General features: G+C 36.3%; 1 protein-coding gene across 2 annotated transcripts in view; it reads right to left on the bottom strand.

The window, feature by feature from the left end:
- The window catches only part of trpv4 (transient receptor potential cation channel, subfamily V, member 4), a 34,483-nt gene extending 24,714 nt beyond the window's left edge, over positions 1 to 9,769 (bottom strand). Inside the window, exons 1-4 of one of the 2 annotated variants that reach the window (XM_073839659.1) lie at positions 9,603 to 9,769; positions 6,194 to 6,293; positions 2,807 to 3,246; positions 373 to 548 (exon numbers count right to left, since the gene is read on the bottom strand). In XM_073839659.1, coding sequence (XP_073695760.1) covers positions 373 to 548; positions 2,807 to 3,246; positions 6,194 to 6,202 — 625 coding nt within the window. In that variant the 5' untranslated portion in view covers positions 6,203 to 6,293; positions 9,603 to 9,769. The remainder of the gene's footprint in view (positions 1 to 372; positions 549 to 2,806; positions 3,247 to 6,193; positions 6,294 to 9,602) is intronic. The other variant, XM_073839658.1, reaches the window with a different exon arrangement.
- Between the last annotated feature and the right edge of the window lie 16,296 nt (positions 9,770 to 26,065).

The following is a 26,065-nucleotide window of genomic DNA, read 5'->3' as shown; positions in this document are numbered from 1 at the left end:
TCCTTCCACTTGTGACAGTTTGCTGTGACTTCTTACTACTCTCTGCTAAAAGTTTGCTTAGCAGGAAGTAGAAATACGACCCCGCCTTGCAAGGTCACATTAGCTGATATAATAGAATTTCCTTTGCTGAACAAAAAAGGCAGAACAACAAAAGCCAAATGGACCATGAAGGAAAAGGGTTGCGATGACATTGGATATTTACGGGCACGACCCTGATTTCTCATCTGTAATGTAGGAGGGCATTGTCTTTTTAATTAAAGGAATATAAAATGTCCTAATAATAACATTTTCAGTTTGAATTCTGGACAGCAAATAAGTGTAACATACACTTATTTATTTTTGCTTAAAGACTAAACCATTCCCAGAATGCACCTTTGAACTCCTCATCCGTCAGCCTTTTTTCATTTGACTGAAGATACTGCAGGAGACCATCTAGAGCTCTTCGATCTGCTCGGGATACGGCTTCAAACAACAGCCAGCGGTTGAAGACTTTAAGAACAGCGGGCTCTGGGGATCCCTCGTCACATGACATCTCAACCTCGGCCTTCCTGCAGGGGGGGAAACATACACTTTTTAAGAAACTTTAAAAACTTATTTTATCCCAAACTGACACTGATTGAATTATAAGACAAGGCTGGTCATGATATAAACAACTTTGTTAACTGAGAGGAGATCCCTGTTAACTGCATACATTTCAAACTAATGGTTGGAAAACTTTTAGAGCCATTAATAACACAACGAATTCTTTAACTGGGCAAATAACCAACTGTAAACAGACATTAACAGAAGCCAGAGATGCTGAAGACAAACACACTGTCTGAGGAACAAAAGGCATTTGTGGTTGGCCAAACTGAACCATGAAAACTGAATCTTAAAAAAACATTCATGTTTGTTCTTAATATTTCCAGTCAGGTATGTAAAATATTAGGCTAATATCTTTATTAATATTGCTTGTACGTATCTTTACCACCTATTAACTTTAGTTTGTCAAACTATTGCACCATCTCCTGCTTACTATTTGATTTAGCAGTTTCCACACATTTTTTTCTGTGGTTTAGACAGTATAAATTAGCAGAACAATGTATTCAGTAGTATATTAAGCATGAAATCTACACTGTTGTTTACATCCAAGTATCGCCAACATGGACGCACATTGGGGTAACTGATCAAATTGTGATGTATCTGCAAACCCTCTATAGGAAGGCATTTTTAAATAGTGAAGTGGGGGTGAGGGCTTTATATAAATGTATCTCTGAGGGGAATTGAATGTCTTCTGAAAAGTTAGATGGTAATTTCTTTTCATTTTACCTCCATATGTTTTAATGCTGCTGTTCCATAAGTGCCACCTGCTGTCAGAGTGAATTTGCTTTTTTGTCTCCTTTAGATATGTTTTATGTAGGAAAATATCACAAAGCTAATGTCAGAGCATTCTGTTTTTGCTTCAAATATTGAAATTATACCTAATTTACATCAAAAACTGCTCATGCTATATGCAGCATGTTTGCTTGAATCGTGATTAAAATTAAGTGGTTCTGCAACTGTTTTATGTATTCTGATTCATATAAAGGAACAGCCATGATAAACCGTCAAACCGCCAGAATCCTAAAAAATAAAAAAAACCTGATACAGATTTTTGGTCAAACCGCCTACCATCAAACTACCACTGACAACTTTAAGAAACATTCCTTGTTGCATCTATTATAAAGGGCATTCACGAAAACACTGAGTAGCGGTTGAGATGTAATGACATGCAGAGGAACCACCCTACCTGGCTTGACATTATGGAATCTAGACTTAGGGAGTAGGGACTATGAAAAAAATTCTATAAATAAGTCTATGTACTGAGGGAAAAACTGACTGCCTAACAGACCTCAGCATAAACATTACTCCAAATGAATTCATGGAAACAACAACAGACATTCAGTTGCCCCATCATGCATGATCAAGAGTGCAAAATCACGAGTTGACTGTCCTCAGCATGGAGCATAATATATACAAAAGTGACACTTCATTATTTGTAAAGCATTCAGAGGAATGAATGCTCATTCCACATTCTTCTTTTCTTAATTGAAAATTTAACTTAACTACCAGTCAAACGATTTTTATTGTTTCTTAAAGAAGTCTCTTCTGCTCACCAAGCCTGCATTTATTTGATCCAAAGTACAGCTTTAGTTCAGATCCAAAGCAGTTGTTTTTTACTATTTACTATTAAAAAAAATTACTGTTTTCTATTTAAATTTACTTTAAAATGTACTTTATTCCTGCGATTTTAAAGTCATCTCAAAAACCTCACTGTTCAAAAACGTTTGACTTGTAGCATATATTGTATCTATTTTTTATATTCTGACCTGTAAAGTACTTTAAGCTGCATTTTATGTACAGTATGAAAGGTGCTACACAAATAAATATTCATTACTATTAACAACCTCAAAAAGCTATAATTGTGAAACCTTTCAAAGAGTGATTATTTCATAACAAGCACTCCACAACCCCCAGTCTGCACTCTATCACCAAATAAACAATGTGTCCCTCTCTGTTTTACGATTCCTTAAGGTAACTGTATACATTTGAACGATTTGTTTTTTTTATCATGCAACAAAGAAAAATATCTGAGGGGGCGAGAGGTTATATACCACCCAAGAAGCATTTTTACCATGGCTTAGCAGTTAGTGTATGTGTTTGGACAATGCAACTTTGAATTCTGCCATTTGCCACATCTCATTTCCCCCTTTATCCCACCCTGTACCCTTTCCACTACTGTATCAAAAAAAGTGACAAAAAGAACAAATTTAAAACAAAAACACACCCTCGTGGAAGCTTCTTCCTTCGTTTTTTCTGGTTGTTGACCTCTCTACATGTGCCGTAGTCAAACAGGGAGTCCATTGGTGCTTTCTTAGGCCCAGGTGCCACTGGATACTCAGACATGGTGGACTCAAGAAGGTCCATGGGGTTAGGAACTCCCTTTTTAAAGGCCCCTGGGAACCTTATTCGCGAGTTCTGCTTGTTATCATTCTGTTGTCCAGGCCGAGCTGAGTCCTGGGACGAATCCTGGGTTGGCTGTGATCCATCTTCATTGTCCAAAAGTTCTGACAGTTCAGACATGGGGAAATTGGGATCCCCTTCTGCTGAAAGCTCCTTACCCTCTGACGAGTCCTCAGCAACAGCCCCTGGAGGGGAGGAGACTGAGTTTGCCTCCGTCATGGCCAGACGATAGCGCTTCAGCAGAGTGGAAGCGGAGAAGCCCTGCTGGAAAGTCAAAAATGGATGGAGTGGATATTAAACACAAGATAAACTGTGTGGGTATATTTGTAGCAACAGTAAAAAATAAATTGTCAAAATTATCGATTTTTCTTTTATGCCAAAAATCATTAGGATAATTATTAAAAATCATGTTCCACAAAGATATTCTGTAAATTTCCTACCTTAGATATATCAAAACTTAACTTAGTAATATGCATTTGTAAGAACTTCATTTGGACAACATTAAAAGCGATTTTCTTTTTTGCACCCTCAAATTCCAGATTCTTAAATGGTTGTACCTCAGCCAAATATTCTCCTATCCTATCCTTTCAGATGATGTATAAATCTCAATTTCATAAAATTGACCCTTATAACCTTATGGTTTTGTGGTCCAAGGTCACAAATAATTACTCTGGAGTATGCTCAATATCAGAACCTTTAAAAGTTGATCCTTTAAATGGAAAGTAATTAGAATTGCAGCTAGGCAAATATCTAAACCAATATTGTCAACCAACCAACTTGTCCAGGGCTTTGGAAACAATCTATAAATATACAGTTACTTAAAGTGGTCAAAGTTAATTTCCTAACTGTAGGCTAATTAGTATGCTTGAAACTTGATCATGTTATCCTGGTCTGATTATATAAATTATATGATACTGCAAGTATGATGCAAAATAAAAATAGCATTGCTACTCTCAGGAAGTGTTCTGTCTTTGTTCCATTAAGATAAAAAAGGCCAAACCCAAGGAAATAGGATAAAGTTTTTCCTTGCCACTGTCGCATTCTGGCTTGCTCAGCTGGGGTCTGAAAATCACTTAATTTGAAGGAATTTATTGATATGACCACACCGACTGATGCCACTGGATGAGAACAAACCTTAATGCTCTGCAGAGCTTTTTTACAGCTGAATTGCATCTTGCATCATCAATACTGGTATTAAATTGAACTGAATGAACATTGAACTGACTTGAATTGGATGACTGCTTAACTGAACCTGTTTCAAACTGACTAACTTCACACTGTTTTCACAGAACTCTCTGAGCTGCTTTACACCAGAATCGGAATTGTCTCCATAGTTATTTCTATAATTGATTGTGCTATTTGATCTCATAAAGCTGTTTTGACACAATCTATATTGTAGAAATAAGGTTGACTTGAGTTTTGCTCTCTGGTTTCACCTTCAGCAAATCTACTTCAGCATGAACAGAACTAAACATCTAAAACTCTGCAGGAGAGGAGGATTCCAGAAAATCCATTCCTGGAATCAATCTGCACTGTACTGTGAAATCAAATCAAGGAAACAATTTATTCCTGAATGCACAAGAAAATGAAGATACATTCTAGAAATAATGCTTCGGGAATTATTTTATCCTGTTGGTACTACTAGACAACCAACTGGCCTTACTCTCTCTTTCAATAATTAGTTCAACTGGGTATTCCTTTTTTGTTTTTGACAGGGGTCTTTCCGAGGCAGGTTCTTCTCTTCAGCAGAGTCAATGCTACTTGCTTGTGTTCTGACTTTCATTAGCAGTTCTATACTACTTTGTTGCTTTTTGCTCCTTAACTACTACACATCTCTGCTTTTCTCAGCATAGCTTGATGTAATCGTTTTAATAAAATGTTCTGATTCATTCATACATTTTGTGTATGACCACATTTAAATTGCAGTCAAGAATGAGCTGGATGTAACAGCAAAATACAGCTGAAAAGACACTGACTGCAACCAGTCTAATGGCTTTTTCTTCTTTCTTACACTGTATGTACGTAAGAATTGGCATCGCCAGAGAGGTCTCTAACCACACATCTGCTGCAACTTTGGGCTGTTAATCAAAAGCATTTCTAACCTTTGAAAGCCTTAAACGATTTTCAACAACATTTTTGCACTGCAAAGACGGCTTAAGGAAAGTTAAAGTCAGGCTTGTTACGCAAACCATTTCTTTATGTTCTATCTTTTTCTATTCCATCTTTTTTTTAACCAATGACAAGTTAGTCATACCTTCTTTTGGAAAGAAAAACAAAAAGTCTGTAATAAAGAATACCTCACTGGTACTGGAAGTGTCCAATAGCTTCAACAATCTGAATCGACACTACCAGTCAAAAGTTTTTGGAAAGTAAGATTTTTAATGTTTTTTTAAAGAAGTCGGTTCTGCTCACCAAGCCTGCATTTTTTTTGGTCCAAAGTACAGCAAAAAACAGTAAAGGTTTCCTGTTTGAATATATTTTAAAATGTAATTTATTCCTGTGATTACTTCAGTCACATGATCCTCCAGAATCATTCTAATATTTTGATTTGCTGCTCAAAAATGTGTATTAATATTATTATGTTGTAAACAGCTGAGTAGAATTATTTCAGGTTTTTTTCTTGATGAACGGAAAGTTCAGAGGAACAGCATTTAATAGAAATTGTTTGTAACATTATACATGTCTTTATCATCAATTTTGATCAATTTAAAGCATCCTTGCTAAATAAAAGTAGAAATTTCTATAATTTCTCCTCTCCAAGCTTTCGAATACTGCATAATGTTACAAAAGCTTTTTATTTCAGATAAATGCTGATTTTCTATTCATCAAAGACTCCTGAAAATATGTACTCAACTGTTTTAAATAATAATAATAATAATAATAATAATAATAAATGTTTCAGCAAATCAGCATATTAGAATGATTTCTGAAGGATCGTTCTAGTAATGATGCTGATAAAATTTTGCTTTACTCACAGGAATAAATTACATTTTAAAATATATTCAAATAGAATGCACTTTTTTAAATAGTAAAAATATTTTAGAATTTTACTGTTTTTGCTGTACTTTGGACCAAAAAGAACGCAGGCTTGGTGAGCAGAAGAGACTTCTTTTAAAAAAACATTAAAAATCTTACAGTCCAAAAACTTTTAACTGGTACTGTATGGACATAATTATGTAAAATAAAATAAAAATATGCATATGCTACTTACTTCAGACATTTTGCTGTATGCTACGTCCACTTTCCTAATGCCGAATTACTCCTCTGGGGAGCTGGAAAGTATCAGGAGGTCTGCAGGGACACAAACAGAGCTGTAAGGGGGAAAAAAAAACAAAAAAACAATACCAGCGTTTACAGAAGACAACTGTCAAACTGTAAGATCCATGTCTGCTGAACCACGTTCCCACAATATTCCAAAACCATCCAGTCATTTAAACCTGGTTCATATTTCCTGTTTATGTATAAATAGGCAACACATTGTGAAGACTTGTCATCCCACGTGCAGCTCATGAGAGCTGATTTGTGTACTGTGGATTTGTATATCCTAGCTCATCATTTTCTGCCCCACCCTTTTTTCTTTTTTTTTTCTTACATGTGTTTTGAACTGCCTTTTAGATTTTGACAGACTGGTACTGTTTTTGTGAACCTGCATTGTACCATGGATTGGGTTTGTTTTTACTTATGCATATGGATTTAAATCTTGCTTGAGTATCTGAATCAACATAGGTAATGTAATTCAACACCATATGGTAAGTAGTACCAATACTAAACTAACCAGATAGGTGATGTCAGGCAATGTCAGGATTTTAAAAATAAAGAAATCAATTATAAATCATCTAAACAGTTCAAATTTATTTTTTTAAATTCCTAAGTGAACACAAAGCCACAGACAAGAATAGATATATTTTGGTGCCCATGCGTGTGATGTTTTGAACTAAGACACTTTGTCACAGCTAAAAAAAAAATACTCTATTCATCCCACACATCCCCTCCACAACCACCTACACACATCCCACTCAAGTCCCTTTGTCCACATGTCACAATCTATTGGACCATTAGGATCTCAGTCCTAAACATTTTCTCATTTCCCAGAACAGACATGACTCACACTCCTTCTCTTCTATTCTCTTCCCAGTTCAAGGGAAAAATCCTTTACTGCATCCAAGTACAGTAACACCAAACTCCTGAATGAGGCACTGAATGATGACGACATCAAAGAACCACAACAGCTGATGATGCATTTAATTGCAGTGCTGCTTAAAACATTGAATTCAAAAGTAAAAACTCTTTGGTTGTAGGGAAAAAAGCAGTGCAAGTGTTCCACATACGATAGCAAGTCACATGGTTTGGAATGACATGAGGTTTATGGTTAGGCAAGGATTGAAATTAACTCATATTTGGCATTATAGGACAGTGTTGTCTTCCAGGTTTCTGGTTTTATCGGATTCTCCATGAGCTCATCACCAAAATAATCCCTGGTCCTGTTCAGGCATGTTTGAGGTGCTTCACAACTCCTCTGAGAGAAAGTTTAAAAGTAATCACCAACAAATGCTTACTTATTTTAGAATAACAAATTCTCAAATTTTAAGCTGGAATACACTACCTGACTTTTGTCCAGATTTTGGCTATAATTTACAGTCTGGACTCTAGTTGTCACAAATCAGAGTCAGTTTAATGATTCTGAGCTGTTGGAATTGGCAGATTTAAAAGAAAATTGTGCAGTTTATAAAAGGCACAGACTCAGATTTTTTTAAGCTTTAGATTTCTATTCAATCGGAAGACATAAAACATGTTTGATATTTTGAGCTGCTTTTAGAACACATTGTTTTCATTTGTCATGCATCTCCTAGCAAGATGCATGCTTCTCTGTGAGTTTGTTGTTTTCGGAATGACCTTTATTCTTATATTTAAAATAAATAAATAAATCAACCAGCTTTACAATGCAACTATTACAGAAGGTTCAAACGCTCACTAATGCTCCAGAAGGGAAAAAAAAACATGCATTAAGAGCCAGGGGGAAAGATCAGGCTAAATTTTACTTATTTTGTCTTTTGGGAAACATGTAAGTATCTTCTGTAGCTTCTGAAGGCCAGTACTAAAAGAAAATATGAAATTTAGGCAAAATAAGAAAAATGAACACTGTTCAAAAGTTTTCACCCCCTAGCTCTTAATGCATGTTTTTTTCCTTCTGTGAGTGTTTGAACCTTCTATAGTAGTTGCATATGAGTTCCTCAGTTGTCCTCAGTGTGAAAAGATGGATCTCAAAATCATACAGTTATTTTTGGAAAGGAAAAAAAAAAAAAAAAATTTATAGAACCTGAAGAATTTTTCTGAAGAACCGCAGGAAGTTTAACTGTTCAGGACAAACAACGGACTCGTTCGAGAACAACTATCACGAAACAAAAAAAAAACAAAGCTATGGATCATTCAGGTAACAACAGTATTAAGAATCAAGGCGATGTAAACTTTTGAACTGGGCATTTTTATTAAATTCAACTATTATTTTCTCTTGTGGACTATATGTAAACATCTTTTATGTGGAATATTTTATTCAGGTCAGTACTAAATAAACAATAACATGCATATTGTATGATCCCTCTTATTTTGGTAAAATAATTAACATTTTGCAAATTCTGAATCGGGGATGTAAATGTTTGACCACAGCTATATGATGCCTTTATTGTTTTAAAACAGGCATTACAAAAGCCATGTTGTGTATTCCAGCCTTAAGACTCCATCATTAACACTGAAGAAGGTTTTATCACTCTTTCCCTCAAACGGTTCAGTATGAAAGTTTTCATCTGCCCCTCATGTTTGCTTAAGCAGTTGGTGGAAAATCTAACACAAGCCCCCACAGTTACTGCCCCTGGCCTGGCAAGCGCTATCCAAATACTAGCTCCGGCAGTACCGCTGCTCTGACTCGACTCCAATACAGTCCATTATCACCACAGAGAGTGAAAGCAGAACAGTGGAAGTTTGGATAAGCTCTGATAACATGGAAGCATGATGGCCTAAGTCATCCTACTGTGTTTTAGGAATCTGAGGGGGCGACAGTGGTGCATCAGACCACGTAAAAGGGAGACCCGGTGGGAAATTTAACAGATGGAGAAAAACTTCTATCTACATAGAATAGCATTAGATAACAGCTGGAAATGGCAGACTCTGTCTCCATGGTCCCAGAGGAAGATCTATACTTCCTTTTCTATGTCATAAGGTCTGCAAAGAGCCAAACAGCTGTGATCTAACTAAAGATGAGGTTGTGGGAAAAATGAATGTCAGTCATAGAGAATTCAATGCTGGTTCTGACAGTTCAACCACAGCTCTGAGCTCATGAAATGTAACTTTTGAGAAGAAGAAGAAGAAGAAGAAAATCTTCCTCAACAGATATGTACATACCAAACAGGTTCTATGTGGATAAAGAAAACACTAAGATTTGGAGATAATCAGGTATAGTGGAAAGAGGAACTTCTGGACTGTTACTTATTCAATTCTAAATGCTTCTAAACTCTTTGAATTGTTCTAAACTGTTTCAAATGTTTAAAATAAATTTCAATCTCTTAACATTTCCAAAACACAACTTAAAAACTGCATCAAACGTCAAGTCAGAAAGAGTTGCTCACCCGTACAGACAAATGCACTGCTAGACGTTTCTTAGACGTACAATCAGTAGTTATTCCGTTTATGAGGTCAGATTCGTCCATTTATTCTTCAGGTAGGATCTATAGCTCTTTAGGTAAACTTTGGAAGCGGCTTCATCTTGCCACATAGGTGTTTCAAACTGATAATGAGAGAGAGCGACTGCAGAAGTAGTTTTGATTTCACACCGCCCACTGAATGGAAACCTGTAGAAATGAGCGTTAGGGGTGTGGACCTCCTCATTCAGACTAAACGTAAGAGAAAAACGTAAGAGACTGGGTTCATTTTACGTCTGAAGCGTGACCAAACAAAATATGCACAGTCTAACTTCGGAACCTGTGCCATTTTTAATTCGAACGCCTTGTAGGCAAACTAAATATTCACCGTGTAACTAGTTGAAGGTACTTCACAAATTATTCAGATTCTAACGGCAATATTAGCAGAAAATAGTTTTTTTTTCTTACTTTTAAAGCATTGAGATCAAAAAGTTACGCTGTTATATATATATATATATATATTAATATAAATATTATACAATAACTGTTTGTTTTATCTGTTTGTGTGCGCGTGTTTGCAAGTTTCTGAAAATATTCTTGAAATGTAATGCTGTCATACAGTTTATGAAATTAAAAATAAAATAATTTCAATATATATGAAAACAAGCTACAACATACTGTATAGCCTACTGTGGAGTGAAATGTCTTTCATAACAAGTATAACCGGTTTGGCTAATTTACATTGCTAAGCTTTTTGTTGTCGAGCGTCCACATGCAAAATGATGGGAACAGCACCCTCTGGTGTTCTCCTATATGAGCAGTTTATAGGCAATGCACTAAAAAATGAAAATTATGTCATTAATTAATTACTTACCCTCATCTTGTTCCAAACCCGCAAGAAGACCCTCGAGCAACAGGCACGTGCAGGGGGGTGGAGGATGGAGGGTGCTTGAGCACCTGCCCTTTTGGCCCCTAGTGCCTTTTTGTTAAGATTATTTTTTGTAATGATATAAAAATAAATAAAAATAACGAATTCGCGACAGCCTGCCCACTCTAACTATTAGTAAAATTGATTAATAATGTAAATAGAATGACCCTTTCACGTGACGACCTCGCCCGGAAGTTCAGGACGATCCGATCAGGTTTATAACCACTGATCTTTTTTTTATTATTATTTTTTTTTTTATTATTATTATTATTATTAGCTCAAATTCAGCAATTTTACAGTAGCCAGGGGGTAAACAAAAGGGAAAAAGGACTGATCTATAATAGAGAACTGGATTGCTCATGACGTCATAAAAGTGAAGCCACCGCGCCGCCATATTAGTATTCCCTGGTATTCGCATACATTCTATTGAATGAATAGGAAACTATACAATTTTACTGAGAAAACACCACATAACAAATCAGCGTTTATATATCTTAAGTCTCACTGTACATTTTCATAATGCAAACATCCTAAGCATGTAAACGGGTTATTTGTTTAATGTCGGGAATTCCCTCTGCTAATTAAAAATGTACACTGTAAAAAACAACCTATAGAATCTACTCAATAAAATGGGGTAAACTGATGTAACAATTTACACTCAGTTTGTTTGGGTAGAATCTATCCTATATATCTGAGTAAAGACTACCTGAATTGATCAGCTAAACTAAAACGAGTAGGTAAAGTCTACACAGCAAAAAGCCCAGTATTAAATGAACTCTCCCGGGAGTTTATTTGAGTCCATACTGTGTTAAAATGAACACTGAAGTTGTGTTAAGAGTAAAATGTCACCTCAATTTACCTCATTTTATTGAGTAGATTCTTAAATTCAGGTATTCCTTACTCCGATATATAGGATAGAATCTACCTAAACAAACTGAGTGTAAATTGTTACATCAGTTTACCCCATTTTATTGAGTAGATTCTATAGGTTGTTTTTTACAGTGTACGTTTTACTTTACAGTCACGCACATCAGATAAACATAAACATCGGGTGTTTAACATATGTTTACAAAAGACAAAGTGCTCATACATCTGAATGAAGATTTGTGATTTGTATACATACACCATTCACTGTTTATGTCATTTTGTTTTTTTATAGGTAACGTAGGCTAACTGCATGTTTCAACGATACTTTAGTTATTAATTCATTTATTATTTTATTCGTTATTAACAGTATTAATTTTGAAAGCAGGTAATGATTTGTTCGTTAAATTAATAATTAATTAAACATATATCACTCAAAAAAATGATTCTTTAAACTAACTCAATTCAATTATGGACAGTGGTTCCAAACAACCAAATTGTTTATTATTAACATATAAGGATTTTTTTCAATCTTTTCAAAATTATTCTGTTAAGACAACACAATTGAATTAGGAAATCAATGTGAAATAGTAATGTCCAACCAAATCAATGTAATCAATGTCCTTTAACTTAAAACCATTAAGTTTAGTCAGCTTGTTTTGGTTTACTAAAAAATAGGCCAAAGAGCTCATAATTTATTCATGTCGCAATGCATGATGGGAGTCATGGATGAGTTCTGATTGGCTACAACTTGGTTTTTTGGTGGTCACCGTTGTTGTGATTCTCACACTGATTCTTCATGTCTGTGTGTCTAAAAGCAAAAAAAGCTTTTTTTTTCTTTCTTCATCTGTCTCATAAAGCCAAAACTGACAGATCTTTTGTTCACAGTTCTCTTGAAATCTGTAAGGAAAACCTAAGTCAAGTACTTAAGTCACTATATGATGATAGCTATTTTAAGTACAGTCAATGCTACTTGATGACTTTTGTTCTTGGCTTGTCTAGCTGTTATAACTCAGTAAAAGCAGCCAAACAAAATCTAACATTGAAGATTTAAGGGTCAAGAGCCCAACTAATGCAAACATTGACCACTATAATGGTTGCTTAAATTTTTTTTCCCTCTTTTGGTGATTCTGCTTATTAACATCAGGTGTCTGTAATAATGATCAATCATGACGACGTGTCTTCATCAAATACTTTAGAAATTGTCACATCCCGTTTTTGAATGGTGAAATTAAACCCTTTGTGTTACTTTAACAATTCATAATTAAGTAAAGTGGATAATTAAACAGCTTAAGTTATTTAAGCACAATGCAATAGTGTTTTGGCGGACAACAAAATATATATATGTTGTTTTAAAATAAAATATTTAAATAAAACCAACAATGGCACAAAACCATTTTTTTGAGTGTACACAGCATTTTGCTCACATGGAAATTGTAATGTTAGTAAATCATTACAGAATTCGCTGATTTGAAGAGTCTGAAATAGATGTTGCTCATTAAAAATATACACACCATAAATATACCGCTGACTACAGAAGCTTTATTTCAAAGATTTGAATTTCAGTACAACGAGCAAGTTAACAGAGGCTTGTTTTGTATTACTTATTGTATAATCGAAACAATTTCAGATACTAATACCATATATATGGATTTGTTTATTATTTCTTGCATAATTAGGTACATAAAGAAATATATTTTCGTATTGGATCACATCAGTTAACTCACCTGTGTCTGCAAGTGCGCTGCTGACACACCCACCTAAACGATTTCAATATATCGCTTATCCAGTCCGAAAAGAAAGCACCATAAACATTCTAGATAACATCTTAAGTATAATTTATTTACATACACATATCCTAAAAACTAATCCTGTGTGAATGAAACGCTTCAAATCGGGTGATTTTAGGTCAGTGGTTTACATGCAATTCAATGGCGCACTCTGCCGGTAGGGAATAGTAAGATGGCGGATCGAACACTTCCGGTGGCTTCAGTGCCTAACCGCAATTTAGAACGCAATGAGCAATCCAGACGTTTTTCCTGAACACGGAAGTAAGTCCGACTCTTAACTGAAAGAATGCTTTGTATTTCCGGTCTGCATTGTTTCTAGTCAAATTAGGGTATATTCCGAGCTAATAAACTAATGTTAAAGGAACCATATGTAAGAAATTTATGTCAGTTAATCATAAAATGGCCCTGAAATGTCACTAGACATTAAGAAATCATGTTCATTTCAAATACTTATATCACTGACAACAGTGGTCTGGCCAGGATATTGTCATTTAAAAGTGAGAGTTGCAGCCCACAACTGATGTTATTGTTGTCGTTTTGTGTTTTGGTCTGAGGCTCCACCCTCCAGCTATCTACCAATCACGAAGTCAGTAGAGTTTCGTGAGACGGGTTGCCAGCTCTGTTACAGCTGCGGCTATACTAACGTGTCGGATTAAACATGTATAACGTTACGAAACGAAAAAGACCTCGTTTTGAAACCGAAATACGTCGTGACAAAGTCCGAAATAAAACAAGGATTGGTATAGGATTTGCCTTTGAAAGATGGAGACGGCTGAAAACGGAGAAGAATTTGAAGACAGATGCTTTCGTTGGTAATTTTTTCCTGAACAGGTAAGATTCATCTATGTTTGGCTAACTTTGCTTCAGTACTCAGTGGATTTTCCGCGGTCGGCCGAGCTAAATGCGTTCATAAAAAGCTTTATATCGCACCACTAGCAGGGTTGGAAAACAACCTATGTTCCGACTGAAATGTGGTATTACAGTACATCTTTGCGAAATATTTGGCTAATCGCCATCTGTAAATTTTTGCGATACATAATTACTTCGCAAAACATCTCTTGTGAAGCATAAACATAATTAACAGAAGAAAAACAAATTACTGTGTGTCACTTGCCGTCTCCTGCAGCTTAGCTGGCAACCTCGAGTCAGGGGGGGAGCGGGAGGGGAAACACCATTCTACAGTATTTTGAATGTGATTGCAGTACCAGTTTTGGCCACAATCCTACATACGGTTCCTTTAAACCTATTACAATGTTTTTAAAAAGCACATGGCTACATAGCGCCATCACTTGGCAATGTCGCAATGACCGTCATTTGTCAATGCCTCACTTTAATGAGTGTGTAGATGACAAGAAGCAGCTGACGTTAGCTACATTAAAAACAGATGGACTCTATTTGAATGGGTTCCTATGTAAACCGGAACAGAAAAGCATTCAATCTGACGTTAGAATTCGTAATGGCGGCGCTCATCGTTTACTCAGGAAAAAGGTCTATAGATCAGTGTTTATAACGCAAAATTTTATAGTTTTAAAGTTTTTATAGTTCATGTGTAGTCTGCTAATGTTAATGTTGTCATGTAAACAAAAGTGCATTCGTGAATCGTTCTTGCATTTTGGGGGAGAAAAGGACGTCATGGGCATCTTGGGTCTGGTCTTTTTTTTCCTTTTTTTTTCAGGGCTTGCAAAATCGCTAGCCCGATGTCCCGGGGCTACTGTGTTTTCCAGTCGGGCTACCGAAATGTTTCATGGCCTATCTTAAAGGTCCCATATATTGTACACATTTCTGGAGGTTTATTTTAGTTGTTGATGTCCTTAAGAATATATATTTGCGGTATAAGTGCCAAAATACATCTCAATATATTTTTACAGCTCCTTTTTTAGGAGCTCTATCAAGAACAGGTCGATTTTGGCCCATCTAATTAATATTCATGAGCCTCTCTTCTGATTGGCCTGTTGGTTTCTGAGTGACGCACAGCCAGGCCAACTACGGTCATGTATGCTGTAGCCTAGCCCAGAGAGAGCCTAGCCTACTGTTGCTTGGAGGTACTCAACAGGATATATCAGAATGATCATTAAAGTATTTTTCTTTTTCAAACACCGAATGCAGTAAGCTACGTAACTGTTGCTTTAGTAAAGCCCCTTTCACAATGCGCGCTGATTCCGGAAAATTACGGGAGCAAGTGCTGTGTGAACAAAAGCCAGAACCAAATGCCAAAAAGGCAGTGTTGTAGTGATGATGCACGTTACCGTGTGACTCTTCACGACAGACAAAATACGTGCAAAGTGGAATGGAGCAGCGATCAGGAGCTTCTCACTATCAGCGCTGAAGCAGACTGTTTGCCAGTTTAGTTTCAGTTTAGTGAAATGTACGCGTCGCATTACATCTCACATCCAAATGTCACATGTCTTTATGGGTTGTGTGTAAAGCATGCAGATTCCTGCAAACAACTGTGAATGAACCAAATTAAACAATTCCAGAACAAATCATGGGACAAATTATCTGTGTATTTTCAGGAATGGCTGTGTGAAAGAGGTTGAAGTTGACTTTCCAGTGGTCTCTTATATTAACGTTGTTCGGAAGCCTGTGCAAAGATGTAGTTTCGACATCTATGACTGAACAGGGTTTTCTTGACTAGTTTCCGTGTTGTTGCTTAGCAATGGAATGGATGCGATGTTGTCAGGGGTTTCACAAAAGGAGGGTGGAACAGTGGTTGGCGCTCGGGGTGGTGACTGAAGGCGGTGACTGAGTAGATCGGACGTCACATTTTTACGGAAGTCACAGCGGCTCGCATAGGCGTAATTCTATGGGGGGACAGGGGGACACGTCCCCCCCAATATTCAAAGAAGGACAATTTGTCCCCCCCAATATTTGATCATACTGTATGATTATGCGGGCAATATCGACGTGATTGCACTTACGTCTTTCTTTCCAGCTCCGAAAATATAAAATCCCGGCCGGTCCATTTCCCAAATCCATTCGACTGGCCTTACACTATACATTAGCAAAACCTAATCCATGTCATGTTTTCCCCTATACCTTTAGTAGCTCGTGCACCGTCAGTGAGTTAGGAAAAAACAAACAGAAGAAGAGCGCGAAATCTGACAGACATTTGGCACATATCTATGAATGGTAAATATCCTGTTTTTGGCTGACATAATCCCTTAGATAACGACCAGGTGAATTTCACTAGAATTTCGAATTGTAGAATTTGTAAATTTCGACTGTAATATTATACAGCTTGTATGAATGGGGCTAGTGACAAGCTAGCTGACAGCTAGCTAACATTACTGTATATACGCTAGCATGTAGCCTGGCTTTAAAGCAAACTGGGATAGCGGTCAGTGACAGGCGTTTAAAATAAAAAAATAGAATGCAGGAGTATCTGTGATGATACATTAAAAATACAAGTAAATGTTTTATTTTAACGTGCAAACAGCAGCATACAGAGCAACAACAAAAACTGTATTGACATATATTCAAATTATCACACATCAGCAGCGCTTCTGCACAGAGAAAATCTGAATAAATTAAAACATATAGGCCTACACTAAATATATAAGTTAAATAACTATCTATTTAAGATGACAAAACTAAAACACGCTGGCGCTTTGAAGAACGGTGCCGGTCTTGTTCTTCCCGTCGGACATAAAAATATATAGCAGGCCAGCCTCTGCCTCAGTGTACCTAGTTTTTAACATGTGGACATGCTGTACGGATAGACTGGACCGCTGCCTGTTAACTGTTAGATCCGCGACAAAAACACCATCACAAAAATCCTTTCAATTTGGGGTTTGGGAGTTCTCATCCACTGTCATATGCTGTGGAGAACCGCGTGTTTTACAGCGTTCAGCAATAGCTAATCACAGACACACATATGTTGATTTGATTATCAATGTGGCCAATCAGAGGAGGCTATGTTACAATCCACTCACCACTCAAAGTGCCGGTTTCAGTTTTGCTGATTTCTACACTTTCGCAAACTCTCTCATTAAAACAAAGAAAGTGTAGGCATTATATAAATAAGAGATTAATTGTGCAGTGTAAATGTTATTTTATTACTTTTTAATAACTTTATGAGATTGCGATGAACTACTGTAAGATGAGTGACAGCTTTGTAACGGAGCGCCTGTTGCGCACTTTCTAGACTGTAATTTATTCAGAATTTGAATACATTCACTTACGCATTTACTCTCTAATAACCCAATAACGCCACTTGCCATTGAGTTGCATATACTACATCAGTTTACTAAGCAAAGGTGAAGCGAAATATTTCTGTACACTGCACGTGTCGACACGCGCACGTGAGTAAACAGATAACTTACAAATAGCATTATTTATTTCACCATGCAGCAAACGTAAAAAAAAAAAAAAAAAAAAACAAACTTTTAAACCGTTTAACTGATAGTAATAATCGGTTAAAATTCTTACTGTCGGTTAACGGTTAAACTGTCAATGCATCCCTATTTCTTACCTCACCATTTTCATCCCTTGGAATTGCGTTGCTGTTATATTTCACAAAATGTGTGCATGCGCCAGAGATGCTCATAAGTCTCTGAGCTAGAGTCCAAGTCAAGTCTCAAGTCTCTGAGCTAGAGTCCAAGTCAAGTCTCAAGTCTTTGAGCTAGAGTCCAAGTCAAGTCTCAAGTCTCTTTATTATATTAAGTCTCTGGTTATAATAAGTGTTACATCACGCACGGCGACCCATCCAACACTGCATAGCTATATATAAGGAATTCAAAGCATGTAATATGTTATTATTACTCCTTTATCTATTAGCATACAGTATCTGCTTTGATTTTGGTATATAAAAAGTATAAACAGGCTATTTCAACATGACAAAAACACCAAAAATGCTTTACTTTTAAGTTAATATCTGTATTTTGCCTTGTAGCATGAACACACAGTACAGTGCAGATCAAAAATTAAGAAAGCACCATTTAGTATGTTTTTTAAGCTGTTTGGTTTATGAGGACACAGATGTCCCCATAAGCCATGTTTACGTTGTAATAGCCTACCCTTTCACTGTTAAGGCTGTACCAGAATATTGGTATTTGATTATTCGAATATTCGTTCGGTGGGTTGACATTCGATTTAAAAATTTAAGATTTGAATATATTTTTTTTTCTCCATACACCTTTCATCCCCCGCAAAACGGTTCTCATTTGCGCTTAAATATGAATGAAGAAGATCAGACTGCTGCGCCACTAACAGACAGCAAAAATAAAAGAAATTGAGCAATATTTGGGAGACAGTAGCCTACTAAAGTACAGTCAGGCCCACTTACATGGTGGATGTAAAACAAAGGCTGTGACTGTCCCAATACCGCGCCACTTAAGTGCCTTCAATGCAGCTGTAATTTCCGCGTTCAAATGCACTAAAGCTGACCGCAAATAATTACCATGAATGTGTCTGGGGAAAATTAAGGAGAAATTCGAATTATTTATTAATAAACTATTTGTCGCAAAGGTGAAGTTGATGATTCTGACTCGTCATCTGCTCATCGGAGCAATGAATGCCTAAATGTGTCTTTATGGATTAGGCCTATAGCTAATGAAAGAGTTTCGTTTTCGATTTGAATTATTTAAAATTATTTATTTACAGCTCTGGATGATATACTACTCCTACCTTTATAAGCCACAATGAAGTTCCACATTCGCACCGGCACCTCCAGGTCCTGCAAAGCCAGCTTCAGCTTTCACTCTTCGCGCAAACGATTGGATATGCACCTAATAGCACACATTTATCTAGTTTAAACTATAAAACTAATATTGTGATATGCTTTAAGTTTTTAATATCTATGGATTTTAATTTAAATCATGATGACTTAAGAGAGCTAAATTGATCTGTCTGTCGCTGGCCGCTTGGTGGTTAGCCTACTTAAAAAAAAGAAAGAAAAAAAAGAAATTGAATTTCACAAACAAAACGTGTTCCAAATATATTTCTAAATTTACTTCATAAACTAAATAAACGAAAATAAATGTAATCACGTTGCTATTAAAAACAGCAGCTGTGTAATGGGAAAGAGAAAGAAAAAAGTTCCAGTCGGACTCGGGCCAGTATTCTGATGAGCTGTCAGACAAGGTCCGGGCCAGGTTTAAGGAATTTTTGCAACAAATGTTTATTTAATAGACTATTTTATATTCTTATTTAGGCTACTTTTTATTTAACTGTATTATTAATTTTAGCGTTTTGTAGGCTGCTTGTTCAATGACGGATGTGCTCAAATAGGCTAAACACACACGTTTGTTAATGTTTACAAACGATTATTGTTTCAAAATAATACGTTATCTATAAATAATTTAGGTATTAATATTATTATTATGCTTCTTCTGTTTGGGCCGTCTTGTTTTAAGTTTTTAAATCCAAATGTTGAATGGCAATGCAGTCGACGTGTGTTTGTTGTCCTCTCATGTGTGGCAGCCGCGCCTAAAAAAAAAAAAAAAAAAAAAAAAAAACGGAGGCAGGGGAATAACAGCGAGCTCATTAGTTGTTTCCTAAAAAATAAACATTGTTCACGAGTCCAGCAGCTCGAGTCCGAGTCGAGTCTGAAGTCTTTCGAGGACGAGTCTCAAGTCAAGTCTGAAGTCACTGTGTGTGCGACTTAAGTCGCACTCGAGTCCGAGTCTCAAACTCGAGTCCCCATCTCTGGCATGTGCCAACACAAAAAGTCCCACAGCTGTCCCCCCCAATGTGTGATTGACAATTTCGCCCTTGGCGGCTCGTGAAAAGAAACAGCTACTTTAAGCAGGCTGTGTGAAGTTTACTGTGGATTGATTGTTTTGAAACTTATATGGTAGTTACATAGCCCCTAGACCTCAGTTATCATGAAAAAAGCCAGGAAATTTCGATTTTGACAATATGGGACCTTTAAAGTAGAGGGCTCCTTAAAAAATCCTCAATTTAGTTGTATCAAATTTAAGGCCATAAAAAGTTTTATATATGTTAAAAAGTATAAGAGATGGCTTAATTATAACTTAGGAGGTGTTACATTTGGGGACAGAAAGAGTAGAATCGCGATAGGGCTGGATTAAACTGCAAAAGGCAATTATGTCATTGAATAAATATGCACACTGCATCCTTTCAAAGTCAAAACGCGTCACGGATGTCTTTATATGAATGTATCTGAAGGGAACCGACTGTCCTCAGAAAAGTGTCGTTGGTATTTTCATTTCATGCCTGATAACCCAGGTAAAAAAAAAGTGCACTAAAATACACTTTATTTAAGTATACTTAGTACACTTTTCAGTAATGTACTAAAAGTGCTCTATTTTCGCACACTAATTTTGTACTTATTGTACTAAAAAATAGTATTAAGTATATGTTAAGATAAACTTAATACCATCTAAGTGTACTCAACTGTGCTATTTTGAGACACCATGAAATTGAACTAAAATGTGCTTTTAACATACTATATCTGTATTTAAAAATATATATTTAGTTACAACTAGAAATACACTTGAACCCTACTTTTAAACATTTATAAATATATTTATGATTAATTTAAAGTATAACAATAATATATTAAAAGAATATACAAAGTGTGAAAAAAGTGTGCTAAAATACAATTTAAGTACACTTAGTGCACTTCCCTAATGTACTTAAAGTGCTCTATTTTCGGGCAGTGATTTTGTACTTAATATACTAAAAGTTATTCTTAAGTACTTCTTAAGATAAACTTAAGATCATCTAAGTGTACTCAACTGTGCTATTTTGAGACACCATGAAGATGAACTAAAACGTGCTTTTAACATACTATCTCAGCATTTCCAAAAAAGTATTTTGTTACCACTTATAATACAATTGAAACATATTTCATAAACCTTTAAATATACTAATTATACATAAAAAATAAACTTACTGATTATTTAAAATACAATAATAATATATAACAAATGTATACAAAGCGTATTTATAATGTATTGCCCACATATTTTTATTAATAAAAAATACACTTATTAATTATTTAAAATACATGAATAATATATAAAAAATCTATACAAAGCGTATTTATAATGTATTGCCCACATATTTTTATTAATAAAAAATACACTTAGTAATTATTTAAAATACATAAATAATATATAAAAAATGTATACAAAGCGTATTTATAATGTATTGCCCACATATTTTTATTAATAAAAAATACACTTATTAATTATTTAAAATACATGAATAATATATAAAAAATTTATACAAAGCGTATTTATAATGTATTGCCCAAATATTTTTATTAATAAAAAATACACTTGTTGATTATTTAAAATACATGAATAATATATAATAAATGTATACATAGCGTATTTATAATGTATTTTTTATTAATAAAAATATGTGGGCAAGACATTATAATTACGCTTTGTATAAATTTATTATATATAATTCATATATTTTAATTAATTATTAAGTGTATTATAATGAATAAAAATGTATGGGCAATACATTATAAATACGTTGTCACGAAACGTGTAGGAAAGCAAAAAATAACGTCTTCAATAAAAAGTCTTCAATAAATCCTCAGGCAGAGTAACAATAGACAGGAATGGCGGGAGAAGACGTGCACACAACGAAGGAACATAGGTGTAACGCTTGTAGCCGGACAAAGAAACATTGGAAATCAAACAAACTTATAAAGGGGAGATAATTACAACAAGAGGTGGAAGGGATCACACTAATGAGCAGGAAGACCAAAAAAGGGCATGGGAGAAACCAAACAGACAGTCCAATGGGGGAAACACTGGGAAAAACCAAGACAAACAGTCCAAGGGCGTGACATACACTTTGTATACATTTATCATATATTATTCATGTATTTTAAATAATTAAGAAGTGTATTTTTTATTAATAAACATATGTGGGCAATACATTATAAATATGCTTTGTATACATTTATTATATATTATTCATGTATTTTAAATAATCAACAAGAGTATTTTTTTTGTAATAAAAATATGTGGGAAACACATTATAAATACGCCTTGCATACATTTGTTATATATTTATGTATTTTAAATAATCAACATATATATAATAATCAGTAAGTTTATTTTTTATGTATAATTAGTATATTTAAAGGTTTATGAAATATGTTTCAATTCTATTAGAAGTGGTAGCAAAATACATTTTTTGGAAATGCTGAGATAGTATGTTAAAAGCACATTTTAGTTCATCTTCATGGTGTCTCAAAATAGCACAGTTGAGTACACTTAGATGGTATTAAGTTTATCTTAACATATACTCAATACTATTTTTTAGTACAATAAGTACAAAATTAGTGCGTGAAAATAGAGCACTTTAAGTACATTAGAGAAGTGCACTAAGTGTACTTAAATTGTATTTTAGCACATTTTTTTCACAATTTGTATATTCTTTTAATATATTATTGTTATACATTAAATTAGTCATAAATATATTTATAAATGTTTAAAATGAGGGTTCAAGTGTATTTCTAGTTGTAACTAAATCTGTTTTTTTAAATACAGATATAGTATGTTAAAAGCACATTTTAGTTCAATTTCATGGTGTCTCAAAATAGCACAGTTGAGTACACTTAGATGGTATTAAGTTTATCTTAAAATATACTTAATACTATTTTTTAGTACAATAAGTACAAAATTAGTGCGCGAAAATAGAGCACTTTTAGTGCATTACTGAAAAGTGTACTAAGTATACTTAAATAAAGTGTATTTTAGTGCACTTTTTTTTAACCTGGGAGAATTACCACACTCAAAATCAGTTTAAGTGTTAGTGCTAATAATGCATTCATATTAGGTGTACTTTAGTACAACTTTTGAGAAAATGTACTTCTACTGCAATACATTACTAATAGATTTTTAATAAAATCAATTTAATATAACTTAAAATTACCACACTCAAAATCAATTTAAGTGTTAAGGCTTATAGTGCATTCATATTAAGTGTACTTAAGTACAATTTTGGGGGAAATGTACTTCTACTACAATACATTACTAATAGATTTTTAATAAAATCAATTTAATGTAACTTAAAATTACCACACTCAAAATCATTTTAAGTGTTAATGCTTATAGTGCATTCATATTAAGTGTACTTAAGTACAACTTTTGAGAAAATCTACTTCTACTACAATACATTACTAATAGATTTTTAATAAAATCAATTTAATGTAAACTTAAAATTACCACACTCAAAATCATTTTAAGTGTTAGTGCTAATAATGCATTCATATTAAGTGTACTTAAGTACAACTTTTGAGAAAATATACTTCTACTACAATACATTACTAATAGATTTTTTATATATTAACTTATTTTAAACTTAGGATTAGTATGTAAACAGTCTACTAATAATCAACTAATGTTTAAAGCATTTAAAGCACACTTTTGAAAAACACACTAATAAAACTCTTTTGCATGTTTTTTCTGTAGTATACTTTATTTTAGTACACTAAAAATGTATTTAAGTATTACTGGTATTTAGTATACTTTTTTCAAGTGTACTTAAGTCCTACTGAAGTATAAACATACTTTTAATTAGTGTATTCATAGTGTATAAACATCACACTTTTTTTAACACAAAAAAATAACAATGTACTAAAAATGTATTTGCGGGTATTTAAGTGTATTTTCATTGCATTTAAGTATATTTTTTTTTCACCTGGGAAAACTGCCTTAATGCTGCTTTGTATACAGCTGTATACAGCTGTATACAGCTGCTTCGCTCCCGGGAGGGCTCTCTTCGAGGAGGGAGCCTTCACCAGCGTTCCTCGCGGGACCGGCCCTGCTTCCACCGAGGCGGAGCAGCAGCTGCACTCGTGGGGTTCTACTGCAGGTGCAGGGCCAATGAGGGCACCACAGTTTATGGTGGCCGCCCCTCCTCGGGGCCCTCAGGAGATCTGTCAGCCAACCCTGCCAGTGTTACAGGGCGCAGCAATCTCCCGCGAACATCTCTCTCTAGTCTCTCCGCCCGGAAACTTAGCGGAGCTAGGGGGTTCGCCACCCCTATGGGGGTCCTCAGAGAAGTTGATTCAGATGTCTCCTGCCAGTCAGCTGTTACAGGTCACCGAATCAAAACCTCTAGTAACACCAGAAACCAGTCTTGAGAGGCTGGTTCCCTTAGTAGACTTTCTGGCAGCGTGGAAACTACTGCCGAATGTATCTACATGGGTCCTGCGTACTGTAGAGAGAGGATATTATATCCAGTTCGGCGCTCCGCCTCCACCTTTCCACAGGCCGTTTCCTACTATTGTAAGCCCCGAGCAGGTTCTGGTAATAGAACAAGAAGTAAATTCTTTTCTTAAAAAAAAAAATTTAAAAAAGGGAGGCGGAACGGCAGCTGCACTCGGAGGGTTCGCAGCTAGGTCTGTTGGAGGGAATTGAGACGGCTGACCCCCTATCTCCTTTCCCTTCTGACAAACCGGTAGCCAATTGCTGGTTGTGGAAGCCCGCGGCGCGGTATTTCCTCCAGCAATGACTCGCAGTGCTCTGCCTATCCTCCTCTGAGGAGGTGGATGTGGAGAGCGTCACTGAGGTTCCGCTCCCTCAGTTGCCCTAGTATGTATCAGGGAGATAGACCAGTTAACCCTTACAGGGCACGGCTGTCTCCCGCAAGCATACACCTACAGCTAAAATAGTCAGTTCAGGTGTTTCCTGCCGTTTCACCGTTACGGGACACCGAGCTGGAAGCTCAAGGCAAATCAGAGGCCAGTCTCGAGAGGCTGGTACCCTTAGTAGGATTTCTGGCACCGTTGATACTACTGCCGAAAGTATCTACATGGGTCCTGCGTACTGGGGAGAAGGGTTATTATATCTAAGAACCTCCTTCAACGGGGTGTTTCCCACCGAGGGGGGCCCCGAGCAGGCTCTGGACAGGAGGCCATCGAGGTGGTCCCTCAGTCAAGTCAAGTTCAAACTGCCAGTTACGTCGTGTCTCAAATCAGGTCCGAGGACTGATTTGTCACGATAGATCTAAAAGACGCTTACATTCATGCCTCCATCCTTCCTCAACACAGGAAGTTTCTGTGGTTTGCTTCTAGGGGCAAAGCCTACCGAGACAGAGCTCTTCCTTTCAGCCTAGCACTGGTTAGCGGCTCAACATCGAGGTGTTTTTCTCGCTTGCATGAGAGAGCTGGGGTTGAGACCCAACACCAAGAAAAGTGTGCTTTCTCCATTACAGAGAACCACTTATCCAGGTGTCGTATGGGATTCGATCAAGACGCAGGCTCATATGTCACCCGCTCGAGTCGATCCTCACTACAGCCAATGCTGTAAGAGCAAGGTCACGCAGCGATGCCTACGTGCCTTGGACGTATGGAGGAAACCTTGGTTTCTATCTTAGGGCCCGGTGTTGGGAGCTCCTTGTCGCGTCCCTCACCGGCTGGGGAGCGGTCATGAGTGGCCGCTCGGCCCGTGGTCTGTGGAGCGATTACCATCTCTTGTGGCACATCTAGGCAACTGCCTAGAGATCCTGGCCATATTTCAGGCCCTAAGAAAATATTTCCTCCCGGACCTGAGAAACCGTCATGTGCTGGTCCGCACCGACAGCACTGCGGTGTTTATTACATCAATCACCAGGGGGGTCTGCGTTTACGCCCCTTATACAAGCTGGCGTACCGGATCCTCCTGTGGACGCAAGGGAAAACTCCTCTCACTCAGAGCTGTTCATATCCCTGGCCATCTCAATGTGGGAGCAGACGTCCTGTCGAGGCAGGGGCCGAGGCCTGGGGAATCGATGCTTCACCAGGAAGTAGTGAAGCAGATTTGGAGAGTATTTGGCCAGACTCAGGTGGACCTCTTTGCGACTCGAGAGACATCGCAATGTCCCCTCTGGTTCTCCTTAGTGCCTCCAGCTCCTCTGGGACTGGACGCTATGGTACAGGCGTGGCCGATGCTTTG

This window comes from Garra rufa, chromosome 5, assembly GCF_049309525.1.
Source record: "Garra rufa chromosome 5, GarRuf1.0, whole genome shotgun sequence".
Lineage (NCBI taxonomy): Eukaryota > Metazoa > Chordata > Actinopteri > Cypriniformes > Cyprinidae > Garra > Garra rufa.
Note: the sequence above shows the minus strand (reverse complement) of the source record. Positions and strands in the feature narration are given on the sequence as shown.